This window comes from Scyliorhinus canicula, chromosome 16 (assembly GCF_902713615.1).
Source record: "Scyliorhinus canicula chromosome 16, sScyCan1.1, whole genome shotgun sequence".
Lineage (NCBI taxonomy): Eukaryota > Metazoa > Chordata > Chondrichthyes > Carcharhiniformes > Scyliorhinidae > Scyliorhinus > Scyliorhinus canicula.
In genome coordinates this window covers 77,454,232-77,479,913 of record NC_052161.1, presented here as the reverse complement: position 1 = coordinate 77,479,913, position 25,682 = coordinate 77,454,232, and the positions used below count along the sequence as shown (strand labels likewise).

General features: G+C 44.2%; 1 protein-coding gene and 1 long non-coding RNA gene across 8 annotated transcripts in view; one reads left to right on the top strand and one right to left on the bottom strand.

The window, feature by feature from the left end:
- The window catches only part of mypn (myopalladin), a 356,035-nt gene that overhangs the window by 17,561 nt on the left and 312,792 nt on the right, over positions 1 to 25,682 (bottom strand). For 5 of the 7 annotated variants that reach the window (XM_038822196.1, XM_038822200.1, XM_038822199.1 and 2 more), the window contains 6 exons: positions 23,080 to 23,224; positions 20,504 to 20,554; positions 11,277 to 11,498; positions 10,937 to 11,086; positions 9,422 to 9,504; positions 2,430 to 2,553 (listed from right to left, as the gene is read on the bottom strand). In XM_038822196.1, the coding sequence (XP_038678124.1) occupies positions 2,430 to 2,553; positions 9,422 to 9,504; positions 10,937 to 11,086; positions 11,277 to 11,498; positions 20,504 to 20,554; positions 23,080 to 23,224 (775 nt within the window). Of the gene's footprint in view, positions 1 to 2,429; positions 2,554 to 9,421; positions 9,505 to 10,936; positions 11,087 to 11,276; positions 11,499 to 20,503; positions 20,555 to 22,239; positions 22,339 to 23,079; positions 23,225 to 25,682 lie in introns of all 7 variants that reach the window. The other 2 variants (XM_038822204.1, XM_038822201.1) reach the window with 2 other exon arrangements.
- Positions 1 to 25,682, top strand: part of LOC119979670 — a 236,983-nt gene that overhangs the window by 7,393 nt on the left and 203,908 nt on the right. The gene's annotated exons all lie outside the window — the stretch shown is intronic.

Sequence of the window (25,682 nt, the reverse complement as noted above, 5' to 3'; positions counted from 1 at the left end):
CTTGTGTATTTACAGTGATGCATATCACCACAGCCCCTAGTCACCACATTCCGGTGTCTGTTCGAGGAGGCCGGTACGGGAATTGAACCCGCGCCGGTAGCCTTGTTCTGTATTACAAGCCAGTTGTTTAGCCCACTGCCCCAATACTTAGTATTGATAAAGAGAACAGGGCCTGTAGCCGGATCATGAATTTGTCTTTTCATATTTTATATGGACCGACCTGCATTTGTGCTTAATTCAAGGACCTCACATTCTGAGAATTTGAGATGGTCTCCTTTCCAGAACTACCACTGTTTGTCAGCTATAAATTATTCCTGGCCTACAATTCTCAGTGAACTGCGGTTTATCAGTATTCACATCATTGTGAATCTCCCAGGGTGATTCTCTCAACAGTCAGGCACTCAAGCAAACTGCAGAACAACTCAAGGCATGTCTTTTCTTAGGTTATAACAGTAATTTTGAATTTGTATTCCCAAATAATTTCCAGAACAAGTTGGAGCATGAACTGCAGAAACTTTTACTGAGGTGTTGGAAATATGAGAAGAGAAATCTTTCATTCATGTTCTACCTACGGGCTCTTTGCCAGAGCTGATTTTCTCCTTTTAGCTGCTAATAATTGCCATGATTTTCTGTCATAATTCCAAATCTAACTTTAGGAATCTTTAAAAACTTTTTATTTCTCGAATAGCAGTGTATTGTTGCATATGGTGACACAATAGGATACATTTCCCCCTTCTGATACGCAACCTCACTATCAAAAAGCACATTATCTGTAAATCTTGCCCATAGAGCAGCCAATGAATTACGACCTCCTCAAATTGAACCTCACATGTTCACAGGCAAAGGACTGTTTAATACAGGGTAATGTCAGAAAACTGCTCAGCGGTTTCACAATAACTCAAGAAGCGATTTCTTCACAACATCAACGCAATTCTTCATAAAAGACTGGAATGTGTGCTCAATAATAAATGGTTAACTGTTCCAATTGTGAAATTGCAGCAATCCAGTTCCAAACTCAGATTAAAAGATAAACGTCAGATGGTTATCACTGATTACAGCTTTAGTGCCATCTGTTATACTGTCGACTTGTTACCCTGGGCACTTTTGTGCTGTTCTGGATCTGGGACCACTGTGAGCTCCAGAGAACATTTTTGCCTCTTTAATGTTTAGGTAATTAGCCATGAACCTTATTGCTATATTTTGGATTTCTACTTGAATCACACGATCGGTTTTCAAGGAACAACAAACTGCTCGAGTTGAAAGCGATGACTGTGGCACTAAAATGCGACGCATATATTGTGTTGATTTTGATGGAGCCAACACAATTGGGAGAGAATTCAGGAGAAAAGGTGTGGTGGGTGGGAGGGGATGGAGGGTGGGTGTTGGAATGTCTGATTCCTTCCCGTCACCTTGACATTCTGCTCGTGAGGAAGGAGGAAGATGCCCATTCCTTCGAAGGCCGAATGAGTCACTTAAGGGGCCAATTAGGACCTGTTCCAGCCACGACTGGCATTTATAATTGGATAAGACCTCAGGTGTGTGGGACTACTGCATGGTTATCCCTGCTGGCCTCACTCTGGGCTTGTGCGTAGCGGAGAGCCCTTCTAATCAGTCACTCTGTGGATGATAGAGGGCCCTCCCCCCAACCCCCCCCCTCCGGCAGCATTTGTGGTAATACCTTACCTGTCCTCAGCAACCCCATCCCCCATCTTAGCTGGGTCCTGGTGAGACCCAATCCCACTTTACCTTGCAGTGACAGCCAGCAGCTCTCATGGGCAGTTTCTTGTCTTTCAAAGTTACAGGATTCTTGGCAGCAGATCAATAGCTGCAAGATGGGCATAAAATCAGGCCAGAGTTCCTCAATCTGCTGAGGCTGGGTCCCTAATTGATCTCCCCGTGGGAGAATATGAGCTTCTGCACTAGTGGGTGGATGCCCACCCAGCTTATAATCTAGTCGAAAGGCCAGCTTAACAGGGCCCGGCATGTTGGTGGACCCAAATGGGACTAATATAGTGTGTGTATTTACCACCTGAGGGCAGTTTCCTTTGACCCTAAATAAACTAGCGTTCACCTGACTATTCGACCTCCTGGATCGTTACAACATCAATCTTTCGATCTCAGATGAGGTCCTGAATTTTACAAAATGACTGGGAAATAGTTATCAAAAAATAAGAAGCAAAACAAATGTCCATTAAACATGAAGAGAGCGCACACAAAACCCATAAGATGGTTGTATTGTGTGAAATCCTCTTTTCGCTGACGGCAATAAACACTAATCATTCATCTAAACCAATTTCTGAATTAACCAGGGTTTGTAACTCTTTATTAGCCAAGACAGAAAAAGAAACCAACACAATACATTGTGGATACAAATTCTCAATTTTGTCACACTGCTCTCCGTGATTTGAGCTGTAATTTGCAGTTCCTACCTTACAATCCAATCGGCAAATTTGTCCTTCATGAGCGATCATGTCTCCAGGAGCCTGAAGAAAATGAGGGCAGAAAAATCGCTCCTGCACAGGTTCTTCGCCTTCTGATACCCGAGACCTTGTCCTGTTATTTAATACATGGCAAATTGTATTACTGTGGGCAATTAGCCATTATTCCTTTGATTTCTGTTTCGGTAAAATGCAGGCAGTGAAATGTGCTGGCGAATTCAATAAGTGTACGGAGAACATTGGTCGATTGGCGGGACTCTCTGCTCTTGTCCGTGGCGGGACATGTTGTGACCGGGAATGGAATATTTGACATTCCACCCAGAAAAAAAATTCTGGCCATGGAAAATCCCAGCCATGAATCAGGACGGAAAAATGCAGCCTACATCGAAGAATTATAATCATCGTTATTTGTTGAATTACAAGGCCAATGTGAAATTTATTCAGTAATAAATTATAGCAAGAATGACCTATTTTTCAGATCCACCAATCTGAGTTCGTTTTTGGATTACATATCTCAAATTCTAATTCTAGGTAGCACTCCACTTTCGTTATCGGTACTGTGTTCGTCTTTTTCCCTTTTTGCTTCCCATCAAGGTAATTGCTTGTATTACAATGGCACAGTAGTTTCATTGGAACATAATTGTGGCAAGATCATTGAGGAAAATAGTCCAAAGTCGAATAACGGAATGGTGACAGCAGAAAAGGAGGCCATTCAGCCCATCATGTATATGCCTGTTCCCTGCAAGAACAATTCGCCTGCCTTCCCTGTAACCCTGATTTTTTTTCCTCTTCACATACCGATCCAATTATTTTTTGAAAGCTATGACTAATCTGCCTCCATCACACTCTTAAGTAGCACACTCCAGATCCTAACCACACTTTGTGTAAAAATGGTTTTCCACATGCTGTTGTTGCTTCTTCTGCCAATCACCTATGTCCTATGTCCTTTGGGTCTTTGTCTTTTGACCAATGGGAACAGAAAATAATTCATATTTGAGATGAATGACGGAAGATGAAGGAATTAAATTTTGACCGGAGGGGATGCAGAGGAGATTCTCCATATTGCCTGGGGTGGTAAGCTTCAGTTATAAGGAGGGACTGGATAGGTTGGGTTTGTTTTCCCTAGAGCATAGGAGGCTGAGGAGGGATCTAATGGAAGTATACAAAATAATGAGAGTCATAGATAAGTTAGATCGTAAGAATCGTTTCCTCATGGCAGAGATGTCTAAGACCAGAGGGCATAGGTTAAAGGTGAGGAGTAAGTGGTTTAGAGGGGACCTGAGGAAACGGTTTTTCACCCAGAACATGGTGGAAATATGGAACATGCTGCCTGAGAGGGTGGCGGGGGAAGGTACTCAGCAACATTTAAGAAGCATCTGGACCAGCACTTGAAATCACCAAAGCGTAGTCAGCTATGGACTAAGCGCTGGTAATTGGGATTAATATAGATTGGTATTTGATGGTTAGCATCGACATGGTGGGCCAAAGGGCCTGTTCTGTGCTGAATGATAGTGACCAAGTGAAAGAATGTTCAACTGATGTAAGACAGGGTCGATTGTTATATTATCTCCACTTGCGTGCAGTGGATTACACTCGAGGAAGTTTGGGAACAAAGTCAGGCGGTGCTATTTGTCTAACAATTGATAGGCATGATATAGGAGCAGATGCTTGCAATTATTTCAGAAGAATTTGTGAAACGAAGTAAACACAGTTATTTGGCCCATAATATTCACTCTTTGCCCTCATAATGATCAGAATGATCCAATAGCAAAAATCATCAAGACCATTATTATGACCCTTCATGCAAAAAGCTGAGAAGTTCACATATGACTGACTGTTTCAACCAAGGTAAGGTCTTTTAAGTATATAATATAAGAATAATCTTTATTGTCACAAGTAGGCTTACATTAACACTGCAATTAAGTTACTGTGAAAAACCCCCAGTTGCCACATTCCAGCGCCTGTTCGGGTACACAGAGGGAGAATTCAGAATGGGCAGCACGGTAGCATTGTGGATAGCACAATCGCTTCACAGCTCCAGGGTCCCAGGTTTGATTCCCGTCTTGGGTCACTGTCTGTGCGGAGTCTGCACATCCTCCCCGTGTGTGCGTGGGTTTCCTCCGGGTGCTCCGGTTTCCTCCCACAGTCCAAAGATGTGCAGGTTAGGTGAATTGGCCGTAATAAATTGCCCTTAGTGTCCAAAATTGCCCTTAGTGTTGGGTGGGGTTACTGGGTTATGGGTTTATGGGGATAGGGTGGAGGTGTTGACCGCGGTTAGGGTGTTCTTTCCAAGAGCCGGTGCAGACTCGATGGGCCGAGTGGCCTCCTTCTGCACTGTAAATTCTATGAAATGTCCAAATTATAACAGCATGTCTTTCGGGACTTGTGGGAGGTAACCGGAGCACCCGGAGCAAACCCAGGCAGACACAGGGAGAACGTGCAGACTCCGCACAGACTGTGACCCAAGCCGGGAATCAAACCTGAGACCCTGGAGCTGTGAAGCAACTTTGCTAACCACTGTTCTACTGTGCTGCCCCAAAGCAACAGACCTTTGTTCAGGCATATCCTTGCCAGATAATATTGACATTGTTGCATTCAGCAAGCACCATATGTGCTTATTTGCAACCATCTACACTCAGAAGTCATCATTTGGCATCCCGAGTAATTAAATAATGATCAACTGGCATCATTAGTTATTAATTGACATCAAATTAAATCACACAGGGGTCATAACATCATTTGTGATCATTTAGCATCATTTAATTGCCTTCAAAGTGCTCAGAATCATTCAACTGTCATCAAAAAATTCCAAGTTCTCGTGATCACTGTGAAATTTGGTGAAGTATCAACCATCTGTTGACATCAACCATATCGTTGCCATGAACATTTTCCAGTCCCAGGTGCTACTGTATGTTCTACATCCATTGTGTAGATTTCACTCATCCAGAGCCGATTGTGACACACTGCAACGTCTGGAGGGAGTGGGAGCTTTCGCACATTTGGGCAAGGTGACAAAATATAGAATAGGAAGAGCGAGGGGAGAAAGGAGGCATCAATGAATAAATGAAGGTTGAATGGCTGAGTGAATATGGCTGAGTGGGATATGGGAGGTAGGTCATGAGTGAGTGGGGCTGATTGTGGATGGCAGGGCAAAAGTGAATGAGTGGGGGCTGTGTGGGGAGGGAAGGTGTGAGTGAGTGGGCGCTGTGTGGGGAGGGAAGGTGTGAGTGAGTGGGGGCCATGTGCGGAGCGAAGATGTGAGTGAGTGAGGATTGAGGAAGGGTGTGATTGAGTGAATAGGGGTTGTGTGAAGATTGAGGGAGGATGTGAGTGCGTGGGGGCTGAATGTGAATTGGAAAGAGGGTGTGGGAGTGGGGCTCAGTGATGGAGGGAAGGCGTGAGTGAGTGAGTGAGTGTGTGAATAAGTAAGTGAGTGAGTGAGTGAATATGTGAGGGAGTGAGTGAGGTGAGGGGGGTGCAAGCCTAATGTTTGTTATTTATGTCAAATGATGATTCCAAATATTTTGAGTGTATTTGAACACAAATTATGTTGCTAATTTCTGTTCGGGATGGTTAGAATTCTCCACCTTCATTCCTGTATCTTCCAATCATTCCACTCCTATAACAGGTTGATGGCAGCCAGGATAACAAAAAAGTATTGTTTTTATTAGTTTGCTTAATAGTGTGGAATGTTCAAGGACTGGATTCTGTGTCCTGCGACATCCAATTGACGTTTCCTGATGGGTCAGAGAATCGGCATTGGGGGAAATCGGCGAACGCAATGCTTTGACCCGCGCAGGTGCTGGGATCGAGGTTCACAACCATCCAAGGCCATTCGCCCCACAGATTAGCTCCAAACCACCCCCCGCACATCACTAATGTGGCCCTGATGTGGTGGATTTTGGGGGAGTTACCACCAGTGTCCATCTGAGGGTCACCCCCAACCCCACAATGCACTACCTGCCCACCCCTCCCCTACCAGATCCCCCCCCCCCCCCCACACACACACACACTCACTCCCTCCCAGGGACCCACTTACAAGGGAGACCCCCTGTGATTCCATAAATAGGGGGGACCCCCTACCAGGGACCCATGAATAGACCCCTAACCGAAGGAGTAAGTGCAGTGAAATCACACGCTCGAGTGATTGGAATGCACTTAGTGCACTTTCATCTCTTTGCTGTGGTCAATGTTTACAAACATTGGGGTTTCACCACTTAGGCCACTGAAGTGTGAAGGGGTTTGAATGGATCAAAGCTGCAGATGTTTTTATGAGCTGTCAATCACAAACTACTGCTGGGAAACCATGAATGGATTGTAGATAATGCATCCCCTTCGAAGAATGGATACATGGAGCTGCAAGGTAAGTACTACATTCCAGAGGGTAGGAATGGATTGCTTTCTAGCTTCCAGACAGGGGTCCCATTTCAAGGGGGGATGGGCCTGCGTGTTTGTGTGAGGGGGGGGGATCTGTGGCGGGGGCCCCTTCAGGTGTGGGTCCCTGTGGGGGTCCCCCTATTACAGGGGTCGCGGGGAAGTCCCTTATTATAGGGCTCCCAGTGAGTCCCCTACAACAGGGGTCCAAGTGGGGGTCCTCATGTTACAGGGATCCCCCTGTGTCATGTCACTCTGTACTGATATCCATGCTCCCGCTGGCATGCAGCGGAACTCGTTCATGCCACGGGGTTGGAGCATGGTGTTCGAGCCAATCCCGATTTTGCCGCAATACCCGACTCTCCGTCCCAACGGAAGGCATACCGGGTGTCCCGGGGACATAGAATCCCACCTATAGTCTCCCAAACGGAAAGTTCAACCCAAACTCACCTTTAAAATCAAGAGGAACCTAACAGTAGCCTTGACAAGTTACTTTTTAAAAGTAAATTTAAAGTACCCAATTCTTTTGTTTTTCAATTAAGGAGCAATTTAGCGTGTCCAATCCACCTACCCTACATATCTTTGGGTTGTGGGGGTGAGACCCGCACAGGCACGGGGAGAATGCGCAAACTCCACATGGACGGTGACACGGGGCCAGGATCGAATCCAGGTCCTCGGCCTTGTGAGACAGCAGTGCCAATCACTGCGCCACCGTGCTGCCCTGACTTGACAAGTTACTAACGCGGTTCACAAAAGTTAAATTAGGAGGTTTCAAAGACCATCCTGCATTCCCTTGTACAGAAGATGAATGTGTGAACTAATTGAGGTGTTTAAGATAATTATGGATGTGATAGGGTTGACAGAGAGAAATTATTTTCACTGACTGGAGAAGTCCAGAACTATTACTTAAAATTATAACTAAGTCATTCGAGGAGGTGTCAGGAACACTTTTTTTACATAAAGTATTGGAAATCTGGAACACTCTGCCACAAAAGCTGTTGATATAGGAGCCGGGATTCTCAGTCGTGAGACTGCCCGCTTCTGCTGCAAGTAAGGACGGAGAATTCGGGGCTCAGCCAAATCGTCGAATCATAGAACTTATAGTGCAGAAGCAGGCCATTTGGCCCATCGAGTCTGCACCGGCTCTTGGAAAGAGCACCCTACCCAAGCCCACACCTCCACCCTATCCCCATAACCCAGTAACCCCACCCAACACTAAGGGCAATTGTGGACACTAAGGGCAATTTAGCATGGTCAAGCCTTCAACCTGCACATCTTTAGACCGTGGGAGGAAACTGGAGCACCCGGACATGGGGAGAACGTGCAGACTCCGCACAGACAATGACCCAGCGTGGAATTGAACCTGCGACCCTGGCGCTGTGAAGCCAAAATGTTAGCCACTATGGTACCGTGCTTCCCCATTCACTGCAGTGGGAATGGAGAATCCCGTCCAAGGTCAATCGAAGATTTCAAAACGAAGAGTTTTTGTATCATTTAAGCGTTACAATTATCGTAATTCAATGGCTTTTGAATATAAATTTCAGCTTTCGGAATTAAAGTTTTAATTGTAGAAAATAGGGGCACTAGGTTAAGACACTGATAAGCAGCCTTGCAGTAAATGCAATTTAAATAAGTTTGGAATTCATTACGCTCAAAATGTCATGGCCTTGTTGACTTAAGAAGTTAACAGCTAGAAAGGCAAGGTCATAAAATAGCATTTTGGTCTCTTTATTTGAAAATATATATAAATGTGTTACAAGGTTCAGAGAAGATTCACTCAACCCATTCCTGGGTTGAGGGGCTTTTGTAATGAAGAAAGGTTGGACAATTTGGGCTGATACCTGAAATTCTGCAAGTAATCAGCTTATTTATAGTTTTAAACCATTACAGCGGGCCATTAGAACATAGAACAGTACAGCACAGAACAGGCCCTTTGGCCCTCAATGTTGTGCCGAGCCATGATCACCCTACTCAAACCCACGTATCCACCCTATACCCATAACCCAACAACCCCCCCCCCCCCCCAACCTTACTTTTTAGGACACTACGGGCAATTTAGCATGGCCAATCCACCTAACCCGCACATCTTTGGACTGTGGGAGGAAACCGGAGCACCCGGAGGAAACCCACGCACACACTGGGAGGACATGCAGACTCCACACAGACAGTGACCCAGCCGGGAATCGAACCTGGGACCCTGGAGCTGTGAAGCATTTATGCTAACCACCATGCTACTCTGCTGCCCCGATTGTGAACCAAGGATGCCTTCCTGATGTTTTAACTAACTGCACAGGAGTCAGAGAGAGGCCGCTGCTGGAGCTTTGAAACCCAGAGCTGCGAGGTTGCTGAAGGACTTGGAGGGTAACCTCAGCAGAAGTGAATGGAAGGACCCCAATTAAATCATGCAGCTTGGTGAATAGCTGAAACACTGAAGGTAAATCAGAGTGAATTCCAGCGAGCTGTGGTATATTTTTGGTTTGTTCCAAGAGTAGGAAAGTTAATTAATGTTTACATTAAACAAAACAGCTCTTACTTTATGTGTCAGAAAATGTATACGTCAAAGAATCGGAAATAATACGCTATGCAACATGACTCTACGATAAACCTACCTATGGCTCTGAACTGATGGCACTATACGGCCACGTATTGGAATATTCTGTACCATGAGATGACCAGAGGAACTGTTTCTTCCCTATGTAAAACAGAGCATGTTAATACACTCAGAATAGGCTCAGGTCAAAGAATGATTTCAGTCAGAATGGGATGAAACAAATGTGCTATCCATATATAAGCATATATAATTCATCCATATATAATCTATAAATAAGCATTTAGTGCAGAAAATTACTTAAAGCAGAATAGCCTATAGTTAACTTTTAACCTGCAGCACATCCCCTTATATTAATTGTCCAACGGACTTACCACAGTATGACTGAATTACCGGAGCTCTCCCACTGTAACATTGATGGTAACCTTGAGGAAATAGCGCAGATGGTTGATCTGAGTCATTGCTATAGTGAGGTTCAACCAATCTCCCACTGGAGAATCCACCTGCAAACTTTAGGCACATATGTCATTTGCCATAGGTTGGTTTCTCACTCTTGGGTTTACTGGAACAGGAGTGGACCATTTAACCCCTCTAGCTTACAGATGTGGCAAGGTAATGCTATGCACGTCTCCAGGCGTTTGCCGCCTAAAATGATGTTCTCCACATTTCCAGATTGGCTCTTGGGCTTTTGCAAAGTCACATTTGTGAATGAAAGCAGCGGAGCAAGTCCTGGGCCACACGTGATGGGGGTTTCACCAAGTGACCCGGAAATGCTGGACCTCCAGCTGATCATGAGTTTATTTGAATACATTTCTTCGAACACTTAAAAAATGGGAGAGTATTTTAGAAAATAAATGCGCCCCCAGACATTTACACCCCATTGAAATATACTCCAGAAACCAAAGGGGAAAAGTTTAGGTGAGCCTGTGTGTCTGCTAGCATTGGTAGATGTCTAAATGATTGAGCCAAGCCCCTTAGTTCGTGAAAATGCTTTGAAGCCTTATGGAGAGAGGTTGTGCCTTAGCAACAAACTGTTGGCAAATGTTTGCTGTATTAAGAGGGGAGAGAGGGAAAATGAAATATTAACCCATGAAGTTAGGAGATACCAGGCAATATGGAGTTAGGCTGCAGATTAGCCATGATCTCAATAAATGCTGGAATCAAGCTTGGGAGACTAAATAGCCACAGAGTATAACTATATAATGGCCAGGATTCCTCAACCCGCCCCCCTCCCACCCTCCCAGAAAGTGTGACAGCTTGTCATTCGCCAGCAGGATCTTCCAGTTCCGCCAAAGTCAATGACATTTTGAATGGCTCACCCACCTTGTCACTGGGGTACCCGCCATTGGGGAGGCCTTCGGTGGGACCAGAAGTTTCCACCGGTGGGAAATCCCACCCAATGGGTGCATGATGACGAGGGACAAGAAAAATAAAACACCCTTCCCTCACATGGGCTTTATTTTTTGCGCAATCAAAAAAAAACATGATCATCTTCTAATTCTGTAATGCTACAGATTGCAATGTAAACAGTTGAGCTACAAAATCACACATTCCAGTTAAAGACTTTGGTGCTCACCTGGGGATTTACAGCCATAACTGTGTAGTTCCCGTCATCATCATTCGTGGATGATTCAATATACAACGAACATGCACCGTCACCATCTCGCTTCATCTTAAAATGTTCATTCTTCTTGGAAATCTGTTTACCATCTTTAAACCAGTATACCTTGGGTTTTAAAGTATGAGAGCCAGTTATGGTGAATTGATGCTGTTGACTGTTGCGCAGCAAGTATATATTTGGATAGAATAAATGACATATTTAGATAATAATGATTAACTATCGCAAACATTGGGGAAAGGGGTCATCCCACAAGAGTGTTGATAAGTTTTAACATCACAGACAGTCCAAAGCTTACTTTTGGCACTGGTATTCCCATAAGTTTGCAGCTCATTGTTACTGGTGATCCTTCAACGACTCGCAAATGTTTTAGTTTCTTGTCAAAGATTGGGGCGATGCACTTCCCTGTAGGAATATCCTCATGTTCTACCTCATCATCAGATTCTTCTACAGGAGTTCTCTCCAAGCGGAATTCAATTTCATTCAGGAGCCTTTGTTCAAAGTTGGACACCTTGTATTCCTAGGAGCAGAGATGACCTGTACACATTAACATCCTGAAGCACTTATATATATACATATATGACTGCAATTGAGGTAGAAGGCAGAATTTTGAAAAGAAGAACGGCAGTAAATTCCAGGCTGTTGGGAGGAAAGCAACGATATTTGTAGCTGAGGCACCCGAGCAACAAAGTTGCATGCAAAGTGCTGAGGAGACCAACACAGTAATAAACTAACCACAACTTCAAAGATTATAGCAATGGAACAATGAGCCATGGAGAGTCCAGAGTAGCTGGGAGAGGCAGAAATTATTTGCCAAAGCACAATTGCCTTTTGAAGACCACTCCAGATATATGCTACCCACGTGTAGCTGGTGTATTCCTGATTAAATAATTAATAATTTCTTGATAGATTTAAGGTAAGTGAACATGTATCTTGCAGTTTTGCCTGCTTTCTCAACCTTTCCCCTCGCCTGAGGTGTGGTGATCCTCAGGTTAGATCACTATCAGTCAACTCTCCTCCCTCAAACGGGAAATCAGCCGATGGCCATCTGGGACTATGGTGACTTTACCATTATGTAACAAGTGAAATAAAACATTGGCGTTAACTGGCAAACAGAAATTAGTTAAAATTTGTCAAAGACAGGGCGGCACTTGGTGCAGTGATTAGAACTGGAACTACGGCGCTGAGGACCTGGGTTCGAATCCCAGCCCTGGGTCACTGTCTGTATGGAGTTTGCAGATTCTCCCCATGTCTGCATGGGTGTCACCGCCACAACCCAAGGATGTGCTGGTTAGGTAAATTGGCCATGGCTAAATTGCCCATTAATTGGAAAAAATATATAATTGGGTACTTTAAATTTAAAAATGAAGACATTCTAGAAAAAAAAGACTTAAAAAAAAAAATTTGAAAAAAAGATTTGTCAAAAATCTTGGTTTGCTGCTTTTTGTTTTATACATAAAAGGACTGAAATTAAGAAGCTCAAGGCACTGATATTGGACAACAGATATTGAAACTTAAAGCCTGGTATGCATATTGTATCTGTCTAGATGTTTGAAAAACTATAAACTAATGACTGGAGCAGGTTGACTGTGCTATCTTTTGCCAAAATCATAAACCAGGAGATTTTAAGGTAATTTGTCTGAGTATAAAGAGGGTTCATACATGCTAGACACTTAGATGAAATGAGTTATAGGGGTAGAGTTTGACCAGTAACATTTTGAAACTAGCCATTATAAATAACGGTGTCACCGTGCCTTTTCTCTGTGTCGGAGGACTGTTTTTGGGTTATATCATTTCAGACATCTCATGAGACTACCTTAAGTTATAGTAAGCACAGTCATCGCAGTCCCAGATGGCCATAGGCTGCTTTCCCCTTTGACGGGGAGAGCCGACTTAACCTGATGGCGATTTAACCTGAGGATTTATCAGCACAGCTCAGATAAGGGGAGAGGTTGAGAAGGCGAGGCCTTCATGAATATCCTCAGCCGGTGCAAGAATTGAACCCTCGTTGTTGGCCTTGCTCTGCATCACGAATCAGCCATCCAGCCAACTGAGCTATATCGAACTAAACTGAGCTAAGTTAATATTAAACAGTTTAACATTTAAATAATTTTATACACCAACTTACATGGAAAATGCAAATGCAACGTTATTTTAAGTTTATAGCAGTTTACAATTAAAGATCTTTCCTCTGAAGTATTATTTTTCCTGCAGCACTTGCTGTAAATCAACATTCAGGATTTCTCTAAATATAACAGCTTACTTTCAAACACTTCAGGAGAATAAATTGGTGAAAATATTGTTCACGCCTTACCCATCCGACCACAACATCATAGAATCATGGAGAATCCTAACCACACGATAGGTTTGGGTGTAGCTGGAGGGTTTAAGTGGTTACGGGACTAGTAATTCTGAGGCCCAAGCTTGAATCAGACCACGGCAGAATTTGAATTCAATACAAACATGGAATTAACAATCTAATAATGATCATGAAACCATTGTCGAGAAAACCCATCTGATTCACTAATGTCCATTAGTGAAGGAAATCTGCCATCCTTTCCTGATTTGGCCCACATAAGAACTTGGAGCTGGGATTGGCCATCTAACCCCTCGAGCCTGCTCCGCGATTCAATAAGATCACGGCTAATCTTTTTGTGGACTCAGCTCTACTTACCCATCCGCTCACCATAACCAGTAATCTCTTTACTGTTCAAAAATCGATCTATCTTTGCCTTAAAAACATTTAACGAGGGGGCCTCAACTGCTTCACTGGGCAGGAAATTCCATAGATTCACGACCCCTTGGATGAAGAAGTTCCTCCTCAACTCAGTCCTAAATCTGCTCTCCCTCTTATTTTGAGGTTATGCCCCCTAGTTCTAGTTTCATGTAACTCCAAATCACGTGCCCTCAGTTCAAGGGCAATTAGGGATGGACAACAAATGCTCATCCCATAAATAAAATATTTAAAGGAGAGCAATTAATTTGCCTTTAGCTCAGGATTCTGCCTTGAACAGCCAGCATATGGGTTTCTACCTGTTTAGAACTCAGTAGAATTAACAATTGGTGTATGACCACAGCTGGAAACTGCCAAAATCCCTTCGTTCTATGGTAGTCAGACCTACTACAAGTTTTCACAAAGTAAGTGGGTGGCTCCTTGAAGGCTCCTCTGAGTACCTGACTGATGACTCCTGTGAGGAACCCGATCAATGATGCAGACGCTTAGTGACCACAAGGATGAAGCCATTTGGTTGCTCAAGATGTGATGCATGTCCCTTCAACAAATTTGGAGACAACCTTCATGGGTCTCCAGAACTGTCCTTTGTTCCTTGCGTAACACTGTTTTCCAGAGAGGTGCAGACCAATTGAGAAGGAGAGCGTTGGACTCGTTTTGCTGCAGGCCAGACACCATTTGCATGAGGTGCTGGATCGGGCGGCATGTAACAAGAAGAACGGCGCTACCGCAATGAATAGTATAACAGTTGTACATCCGCGGACTGTGGGACCGAGGACTCCCCCTCGGAGATGTCCTCTGTCTCCATCTCGGAGTCTGAGTCCAAAGCCTCCGTCATCTCGGCATCCCTATCTCCACGTGGTTCTGCAACGACCTGCAGAGGTTTTGAGTGTATCGCCAGAGTAAGATCGTGAGGATGAACCTCCGCTGTGTCTGGTCTCTGCGGCTGTAGAAGTGTGTTCCGGGGGCGGGGAATCTTTGGAAGAGGCGGCCTTCTGGACTGAACGTTGTCTAAATGCTTGCGCTGGAGACTACCCTGGGCTTGCACATGGAAAGAAATCGGGCCCGTTCGTCAAAAGATAATGCCAGGGGCCCACTGGGATAGCCCCAGTTTCTTTCGGAACAACAGTGCCTCTGGTGCCCCCAGGACCAGCGTCTGCGACGGGGTCGGCGCCCACAAGTCCGCCACTGACATGGTTCCTCATCCATCGGTTCTGCGGAAGGCTCCCTTTAGGGAGGAACATCCTGGGCCACTGGTGTTGATCTGGACGCCACCGACCCAAGGTATGGCAGCGGTGCAGGGAGATGCTTTTGGGCGGAAGGGGTTGCACCCTAAGTCGCGCACCTCCATTCCCTGTAGCTCCTGCAGTCCCAGTTCTGCGCTCTCTCGGGCTATTTGAATGGCCTGTTGAAAATTCAATGTCGGCTTGGCTAACAACTTCTTCTGGGTGGCTGCGTGTTAATACCCCAAACCAAATGGTCCCATAACATTTCTGACAAAGTGTCACCATAGTCACAGTGGCCTGGATAGAAACTCAGCAAGGAATTGTCCTGGGGTCCTCTTTGCGGTATTAAAATAGGTTGGGTTAAAATGTTGCTCACCAAGGTCACAAATTCATCAAATGTCTTGGTGTCTGGCGCAGCTGGGTACGTAAGGCTCTTAATCACCCCAGGCTGCAGGCGGTGAGCAAAATGACCACCTGGTGCTCGTTTTCAGTGATGTTATTCACCCGGAAATAGTAACACATCTGTTGTGCATACTGGTTCCAACTTTCCAGCGCAGCATCAAAGACATCCAAACGTCCATAAAGAGGCATGGTGTAACAGAAATAAAACTTCCAAACTGTGTATCCAACAAAAATCCAGGGAGGTGGCTTCAGCAGCGTAGACAGCTATCCACTTTAAGCCTCGTCGCCAGTTTTGTGAGGGCCATGAAGAATCCAGCATGAGTTTGTAGAATCGAAAGAAATAACTTTATTTACAATTACATATATACAACAGCAGCAGTACTCCACCACTGCTCTCTCCTCTCTAGCTGGTCCCACACTGGCCAGCTCTATTTATGCAAGTGACTCTGCTAATTATTTCTCCGCCCTCCTCACTGGGGGAGCTCATACTCACTAAGGATTGTGGGATAGGCAATAGTCTCCAGCCAGTAGTAATCAGGCAGGTTATAACACTAAGTGGGCAGCACGGTAGCATTGTGAATAGCCCAACTGCTTCACAGCTCCAGGGTCCCAGGTTCGATTCCAGCTTGGGTCACTGCCTGTGCGGAGTCTGCACATCCTCCCCGTGTGTGCGTGTGTGTGTGCGAGTCCAAAGATGTGCAGGTTATGTGGATTGGCCATGCTAAATTGCCCTTAGTGTCCATAATTGCCCATAGTGTTGGGTGGGGGTTACTGGGTTATGGGGATAGAGTGGAGGTGTGGACCTTGGGTGGGGTGCTCTTTCCAAGAGCCGGTGCAGACTCGATGGGCCGAATGCCCTCCTTCTGCACTGTAAATTCTATGTCTATGTCTAATGAAGTGGAATGAACCTCATTTTGTATTTTACATGATTTTACTTAATCCTGTATTATTTCTACTCTAACTTTCTTCCAGTCCTTAACCAGTCAACAATGCAGCACCCTTTAATTATTTGCTACTTTGTGTGTTTTATACACCACCAAGTAATGGGAAGAAGATAGAGTGACAGATCTTCAAGGGAATTACCGGGGCAAGCAAGCTATAGAGTAGTGATAATGAAAGACTTTGGCCCAGATATCTGCTGAGTCAGGCCGCCTCGAGGATCCTTTAAAAATGGTGGGACGGATCCAGCTCCAGGATTCCTGCCCCATTCCCATTTCAGGCAATTTTCACCAGTGCGGAATAGGGACACAGAGAGCAAGCTAGCAATACAGCACTCCTGCCTTGCTGGCTCCGTTGCGGGAGTGGGTATTTCAAACCCTCTCACAATTCTGGTGGTGGCTGGTCTCTTCCACAAACAGTTCGTGGTTCATGGTCTCTTAGATGAGCTGTGAACCACGGGGGAAACTCCAGTTTCAATTGAGGAGCCAACAAAAAAACAGTCACTTGGTATTAAAATTAAAATTCTTTAATTGACAGGCTTTGAAATACAAAAAAAAAATGTTCCTTCAGTTTCAACAGTTAATGCTGTATTGTAAATTAGATGTGTATTTACTCCAGTAATTCTTGCAGGATTCTGTCCTGAAAGGAGAAGTTGACTATTGCATTAATACCATTGAGTAAGTGTTCAGATGTATTAGAGTGCATTTTCCATTTAGAAAAGTGCTTTTATGCATTCAGACCTGAGGAGAACGCTGGTTGGGAACTGGTCTGAAGCTTTCCTTTCGAGAGAAAAAACAGACACTTGCTCCTGGACTACTTTAATTAACAGGTCATCTGGTGTAGCTTGGAAAAAGCATAGCCATCTGTTTTTGCAGTTTCCCAATAGCCTCAATTGTTCCCATTTGCAATGGTTTGTTTTGATAACCGGGGTCATTTTAAATATTTGGTTGAGTAAAGAACCACTTATTTCAGTCGGGCTGTGTAGATAGTTTGATTGACAGTTGTATGAGGTTATTGAATGATGAAATGAAAAAATGAAAATCGCTTATTGTCACGAGTAGGCTTCAATTAAGTTACTGTGAAAAGCCCCTAGTCGCCACATTCCGGCGCCTGTTCGGGGAGGCTGGTACGGGAATCGAACCGTGCTGCTAGCCTGCTTGGTCTGCTTTAAAAGCCAGCGATTTAGCTCAGTGAGCTAAACCAGCCCCATGATTATCTGTCTTTGATATAATAAGTGAATAAGTGTCTGTTTTTACAAAAATTGACCCCTTGGAGGGAGTTAACTTCCACTTGTAGCTTCTTTGATTGAGTACTTTTTAAAGTCTGAAGTGTGTTTGAGTGAGGGCTCCTTTTCCTCAACATGCTGGTGGGTTCTCGACCATATGTACTGGCAGCCTATATACACTGGCCAATATACACACAATGGAATTCTTACAATTTCATGCGCTATAAGATTGGCCTTATCACCAAACACATAAATAGATCCTGAGCCATTTTCTCAGCATGCAAGCTTGGCACCGAAGTAGGATGCATCAAAGCTCTCCTGAGGGATAATGACTACCCTGATCAGATCACTGCTCACTGTATATCATGGATACTCACTAATGGGTGCAAGCCTGCTACTTTCAGACCAGTCTTAGGGCAGCACGGTAGCTAGCATAGTGGTTAGCACAAATGCTTCACAGCTCCAGGGTCACAGGTTCGAATCCCGGCTTGGGTCACTGTCTGCACGTTCTCCCCGTGTATGCGTGGGTTTCCTCCGGGTGCTCCGGTTTCCTCCCACAGTCCAAAGATGTGCAGGTTAGACGAATTGGCCAGGCTAAATTGCCCTCAGGGTCCAAATTGCCCTTAGTGTTAGGTGGGGTTACTGGGTTATGGGGATAGGGTGGAGGTATGGGCTTGGGTAGGGTGCTCTTTCCAAGAATGGCCTCCTTCTGCATAATAAATTCTATGAAATGAGCCCAGTTTACCTCAAACGATCCTGGATGTTATCTGAACAATCCCGTGTGCGAATGACCCTAACAACGAATTTAAGAATATCAGTTGGGCTCAAAATGTGGCTCATTTATGCTTGCTAGAAGCTACATATATTCACTTTTAGGGAACTGTCCTTCGCAGTCAAAAGAAACATGTCCATGCAATGCACTTTTTGCATGAAATAAAAACATGAAGGCCAATGGTTGCCTGATGCATTCTCCGTGGCACGCCTCAAATAGTCGACAAGCAGCGTCCTTTAATTCTTCAGTATAGATTGTTGCTCCTTTTGAAATTTGGAATTCTTACATCTGTCCTGAGTGCAAGTCGAAAAGCTTTGACAGCATATCACAAAGTCCTCTGAGGCTCTCCTTGAAGGGTGGTGGCTTTAGCTTTAATGACTGGAAGGAGCTTGTTCCCAAATGTACAGAATTGCAACAACTTGTCGCTCAAGCTGCATCACACTTGGGATCCCAATGCCTTAATGATGAGGCAGAGAAGGCGAGAAAAGGAAGCCAATCCCACTCTTCGCATCCCACCTCATCGGATGTCCTGTCCCATGTACCCAAAGGTCTGCGGGTTGGCCTGCTCAGTCACATGAGTATTCATGGCAGAAACCCACAATCCCAGTAGATATCATCCTTGAAGCGAAGGACAGTCGACGAGGTATATTCCACAAGAGGCAAAGAGAGAAAAATCAAAGTCAGATCTGCAAGTGTGAGGGCGACACGGTGGCGCAGTGGTTAGCACACTGCCTCATGGCACCGAGGACCCAGGTTCGATCCCAGCCCCAGGTTAAAGCCCATGTGAAGGTCGCACATTCTCCAAGGTCTCACCCCCACAACCAAAAAAAGATGTGCAGGATAGGTGAATTGCCCATTAATTGTAAAAAATAATTGGGTACTGTAAATTTATTGTTTAAAAATTTTCTATGTGTGCCTAATAGTCATTGATATGATCACGTTGACTGATATAAATTCTAACACCGTAAGAAACAACATTTTCTGCTTCCGGCCCACGTGCTATCCACCATATCTTCTCACCCAATTAATCTCCTGATGGAAAGTTCTGTGCATTTATAAATAAGTAAAATTCCAGAAGATATTTTCCTTCCCACATTTTCACTATTCAATCCAAAAGAATCGTTGTCTCGGAAAGGAAGCAACACAAGAAAATTTATGTTCCTGGGAACCGAGCACCTCAAACTTTGATCCTTTCTCACATGTTTTTTTCCCTACCAGTATAACTGAAGTGATCTGCACGTAGCAGGGGTAAGAAAAGTGAGGTGGGAGCTGATTACTCACAACATTGACTGTGAGAGCGGTGCGCTCCCTCTGCGTCCAAAGTGTAATATTTATTTTGTTTTTACCATTTGAAGTTGATAACAGCTCTACTAATATATAAATGATTAAGCATTTTCTGTAACACATTGTGAAATATTGGGTGTATTTATTAAATGTATTTAATCTTATTCATGGGTTGATAGTGAACAAACCCGATTTCAATCTGCGGCCCACTGAGACAAAGGAAGGTTCTCATGTGACCTACCCACTAGTTTAGATTTCCCACCTCTGTTTTAAAGGGTAAAAAAGGATAAATAGACCTTAGGTGGGGAAAGAGGAAAACTGTGCAAGTGGTGGTTAGACAGCTTGGTTTTGAATGGTGATTAAAGTTGGGCAGAAAGGTAAAGGCCTCAACAACTGAATTGTATACGCCTCCTCCACCAGGTGTTGGGGTTGGGTTGGAGGAGGGTTGGGGGAGAGGGTGCAAGGAGGAGAAAGGCACAGTGGAGATGGCAAATGGAGGCTGGCAGAGCTTGAGAATGGGATGATAGGTAACTTCTGTTAGTGACCGGGTCACTACTCTTGAGAATGACGTTGTTAGGTTTAAACTTCCATGCTTCAGTTCAAACCTAAAGAGGTACTTTTCGGGAAAAAACAGTTCAGGAGATAGCCATCTTAAATTAGCAGGTGCAAAGAAGTTAACGAGCAAGACAGGCATGCAACATTTGCCTAACTGGCGATGAAGCAGTTCAGGCAAGCAACACTGCAATCTCAGGATTGAAGGCTTTCCAAAGGTTGCATGTCTTAAAGACAGATTCACTATGACGAGATGCTTTATAGAGCTGGAACATCTCATGCAGTTGGCTACAGAATGCCCTACTATCACATCTAATATTGTAAAACAGAAAAGAATGATGAGAAATGGCTCTGAAATAAAGAAGAAATAGTAAAACGTTGCTTTCGACTTAACCTGTTGTTGACCAAGACTGTTGCGAGTTGATTCTATCAGATATTTAAAGTCCTGCAGGCATAAAAAGAATTTAATAAACATTTGCTTCTAAATTTCGTCACCATATGTAGCCACGCTTGGATAATGGGGAACCTTCATTGGGAATCTGTAGATAAGAAAGAATGATGAATGGGAAAATTTAAGGGATGGATGGTATTTGGACAGATTGGATTGAAACGATGAATCAATAAATGGGCTAAGTGGAGAAATGGTTAAATGAATGCATTGGTGCATGGATAGCTGGATGGTTAGTCTGATAGACTAAAGAGAATTGGTGTATAAATAGATTACTGAATGAATTTGATTGACGCATGGATTGCACAGATGTATTAGATGGACAGATGGATTACATGGATGGACCGGGTGGATAGATGGACGGATGGACGAACCAGATGGATGGATGGACGGATGGATGGACAGATGGATGGATGGACAGATGGATGGATGGATTGGATGGATGGACGTTATGATGATGATTTTGAGTGAGTAGGTGAGTGATGGATGTAATTCATGGAGAGCGGGTATGGAAGGACAGATTAGCAGATGGACAGGGTGGACGGATAGGTGAATGATTAGATCGAGTGATGGATGGATGGCTTTTACAGTTAGGTGACTGGATTGATAAAGTGAATAGATGGCTTGGATGGATAATTGAACGCCTTGGATAAATAGATTGAACAGATAGATCAGAGGACAAATGGTGTATTAAACAGGTGGATTGATCAATGGATTTGAAGGATGGCTTGAATGGATGGATGAATGGTTTGAAAGAATTTATTGGATAAATGAATGAATGGATGGTTACCATTTCATAACATCCTTTCATTCTGTTATGTTTCAGATTAATGGCCAAAATAAAGCATCTGGGTATATAGAACATAGAACAGTACAGCACAGAACAGGCCCTTCGGCCCTCGATGTTGTGCCGAGCAATGATCACCCTACTCAAACCCACATATCCACCCTATACCCGTAACCCAACAACTCCCCCCTTAACCTTACTTTTATTAGGACACTACGGGCAATTTAGCATGGCCAATCCACCTAACCCGCACATCTTTGGACTGTGGGAGGAAACCGGAGCACCCGGAGGAAACCCACGCACACACGGGGAGGACGTGCAGACTCCGCACAGACAGTGACCCAGCCGGGAATCGAACCAGGGACCCTGGAGCTGTGAAGCATTTATGCTAACCACCATGCTACCGTGCTGCCCTAAATAGTGCACCAATCTGCCAGATTGACCTTATGCAATGTGATGGATGTGACAAATGGATATATTAGGGTACATAGTTTAAAAAACATATTCAGATGCAACCTTTGAATAGAAACACCAAATTCAATCTGTTTTACGGATAGACTCCAACATCACACACAAGGTTAGGAGCTGCTTTCTGTGGATTTGGTGATATATTAATGCCTAATGGTTTCATACAAACAGCAAGTGGCTGCATTTTGCAATCTCTGAGCACGCTACATGGTGAGTACAACGCATTAATGGCATTTAATTTCATATCGTGAAGATTAGATATGTATGCAATGAATAGATGTTAAATATTTTAATAAACTTATGCACAGATCATTAATTCAATGGTTTGCAGATGAATTGTTAAATGTTAATTGCAGAAACTGAGTCAAATAGGATTGATTCAAATGGTATTGATCAGCAAAGGGAATTGAAAAAATTGGTGTTGTACCTGTGGTGCTGCAAAATCCTTTACCTCATCAAAATTTAATTTTGAAGGAAAGTTTGGTCCAAGAAATCTTGGGGCCATTTTATCCTCATTAATTATTCGCTATTGAAGGGAAGCAGGTGATTAGTCAATAGTGCCATAGCAATAAGCAGATGGCAGAATACTTCAACAGAATAGATACAATGTGGGTGTTCCTGGCAAGGTAAGCATTTATTGCCCATTTCTAACTGGCCTTGAGAAGGTGGTGGTGAGCTGCCTTTCGAACTGCTGAAGCCTGTGTGATGTAGGTGCACACACTGCACTGTTGGGTAGGAATTTTCAGGACTTTGATTTCATCTTATGATGATTCCCGAAGGTGCCAACCACAAACAGGAGTAACAACAAAATCCTCTGCTGTAACCGTTACCTCTTGGCATTGAACTTGTAGTATTACTGTTGCAGCATTTAGTAATTTGTGGGGTAAATTCAGAGATGCTGAATTTCTCAGCTCTCATTTGCTGGGACTTCAGGATGGAGAATGGGCCGCGTAACGGCAAGCGGCTCACACTGCCATTGAGATTCAGTTCCAGCAATGTCCTATTCCTGAATTTATCCTTATGCTTCTTTTAAAATGGAAAAGACGCACTGTTATATTCATGTTTTAGGATATAAGCAGGGAGGCAATTTGTAAATATTCTTGGGTAACTTTGAATGTGGTCGTATTTTAAGGGAATTAAAACATTATTCTGTTGACGCAGGAGAACATTTGACAAAATATTGCTGAAGCTGGAATTTGAAATCTATTTTCAGTGTAAATGCAAAAAAAGAAATTTCTTGGATCGACTCTGTGTTGAAAGCTCTTACCTGCTGCCCAGTGTGGAAAACCTCCTCTTTAAAACGTAACTTTCTGTCTAGGTCATATATTACAGAATCCTTGTTCTCGCGTATTTCATCATCGGTGAATGTTTGAGGCGATTTGAACACTTTCTTCAAGGTACCTTGTGGAGGGCTGTATTATTAAATAAAGTGTGTCACTCTATAACATTTGTACACATCTAATAAATGATATTATTTAATTTGTAAAACACTTAAATCTAATATATTCCAAGATAAACGATTAATTTGGCACCAGTTGGCAGGAGGATGGGTTCAGTTGGCTATCATGTTGCCTTTGGATCAACTGTTAAAAACCACGTAAAATGGGTTTTGGTAACTTTAAGTGGTTCTCAGTGTGTTCTGTCACAATTCACGATCGGCAAAGATTAGCAATCTGACTCAGAAAGCCCATAGTGGTGGTTGGTTCTGGATGCAGAAAAGGCAACACTGGTCCAGTAGGCGCTACTTACTTTCAGTTGAGACATAGTCAGGTCTTCCAACCTCGGGATAATCGGAGACCAGATGCACCCGGGTGAGTTGAGCTCTTTTGTCCATGTTCAGACAAAGGCTGTAAAGAGATCAGGGGCTGAGCGGCCCTGCTGGAACCCAAACTGAGCGTCAGTGAGCAGATTTTGCTTTGTAAGTGCCGCTTGACAGCACAGTTGATGAAACCTTCAATCACTTTACTGATGATTGAGAGGAGGCTGATGGGGCAGTAATTGGCCATCTTGGACAGGACATACTTAAATAATTTTCCACATTGCTGGGCCGTTGCAATTGTTGTAGACTTTCTGGAACAGCTTGTCCAGGGGCATTGCAAGTTCTGGAGCACAGGTCTTCAGTACTATTACCAGGATGTTGTCAAGGTCCATAGCCTATGCAGTATCCAGTACCTTTAGCTGTTTCTCGATATTATGTGGAGTGAACTAAATTCACTGAAGATTGACATCTGAGGCGGAACGATGGTGCAGTGGTTAGCACTGCTGCCTCACAGTGCCGAGGACCCGGGTTCGGTCCCAGCTCTGGGTCACTGTCTGTGTGGAGTTTGCACATTCTCCCCTGCAATCCAAAGGTGTGCAGGGTAGGTGGATTGGCCACGCTAAATAGCCCCTTAATTGGGATTAAAAAATTGGACACTTTAAATTCATAAACAAAAAAGGAAAAAATAAGATTGGCATCTGCAATGCTGGGGACCTCAGGAGGAGGTCGGGATGGATGATCCATTTGGAATTTCTGACTGAAAATGTTTGCAAATATTTCAGTCTTGTCTTTGCACTGATGTTGAACTTCCTCCACCCATTGGATGTTTAATTGTCCACCACCATTCACAACTGAATTTGGGAGGACTGCAGAGCTTTAACTATAGGGCAGCACGGTAGCATAGTGGTTGGAACAGTTGCTTCACAGCTCCAGTGTCCCAGGTTCGATTCCCAGCTTGGGTCACTGTCTGTGCAGAGTCTACACGTTCTCCCTGTGTCTGCGTGGGTTTCTTCCGGGTGCTTCAGTTTCCTCCCACAGCCCAAAGATATGCAGGGTTAGGTGGATTGGCCATGTTAAATTGCCCTTGGGTAGGGCAGCACGGTGGCCTAGTGGTTAGCACAACCGCCTCACGGCGCTGAGGTCCCAGGTTCGATCCCGGCTCTGGGTCACTGTCCGTGTGGAGTTTGCACATTCTCCCCGTGTCTGCGTGGGTTTCGCCCCCACAACCCAAAAATGTGCAGGTTAGGTGGATTGGCCACGCTAAATTGCCCCTTAATTGGAAAAAATAATTGGGTAATCTAAATTTATTTTAAAAAAAAAAAATTGCCCTTAGGTTAAATGGGGTTACTGGGATACGGGGATAGGGTGGAGGTGTGGGCTTAAGTGGGGTGCTCTTTCCAAAAGCTGGTGCAGACTCGATGGGCCAAATGGTGTCCTTCTGCACTGTAATTCTATGATCGATGATCTATGATGTCTGGATCCATTGTGTGTGGAATTGCTTAGCTCTGTCTATCACATGCTGCTTTCTCTGTTTGGTTCCAAGTATTCCTGAGGTGTAGCTTCACCAAGTTGACACTTCATTTTCAGGTATGCTTGGCACTGTTCCTGGCATGACCTGCTGCACTTTTCATTGAACCAGTGCTAATCCCATGGCTTGATAGCAGTGTGGTAGATATGCTGGGCCATGGATTTAGAGATTGTGGCTAAACACAAACCTGCTGCTGCTGATGACCCACACCACCTCATGGTTGCTAAGTTTTAGATGCTAGATCTGTTCTCAATAGATTCCATTCAGAATGGTGGTGGTGCAACACAACACGATGGAGGGTATCCTCAGTGTTAAGACTAGATTTAATCTTTACAAGGACTGAGGAAACATCACTGCTACCAATATAGTCATGGACAGATGCCTCTGGAACAGCTAAATTAGTGAGGACAAGGTCAAGTATGTTTTGCCTCCTGTTACCTTGCCGGGTCCGGCAGGCCCGGTTTTACAGCAGCGTCCTTCAGGATCTGGCCAGCTGGGTCAGTAATGGATTTCTGAGCCACCCTAGATTATGGACATTGGAAATCCCCCCACACAGAGTACACCGTGTGCCCTTGCTACATTT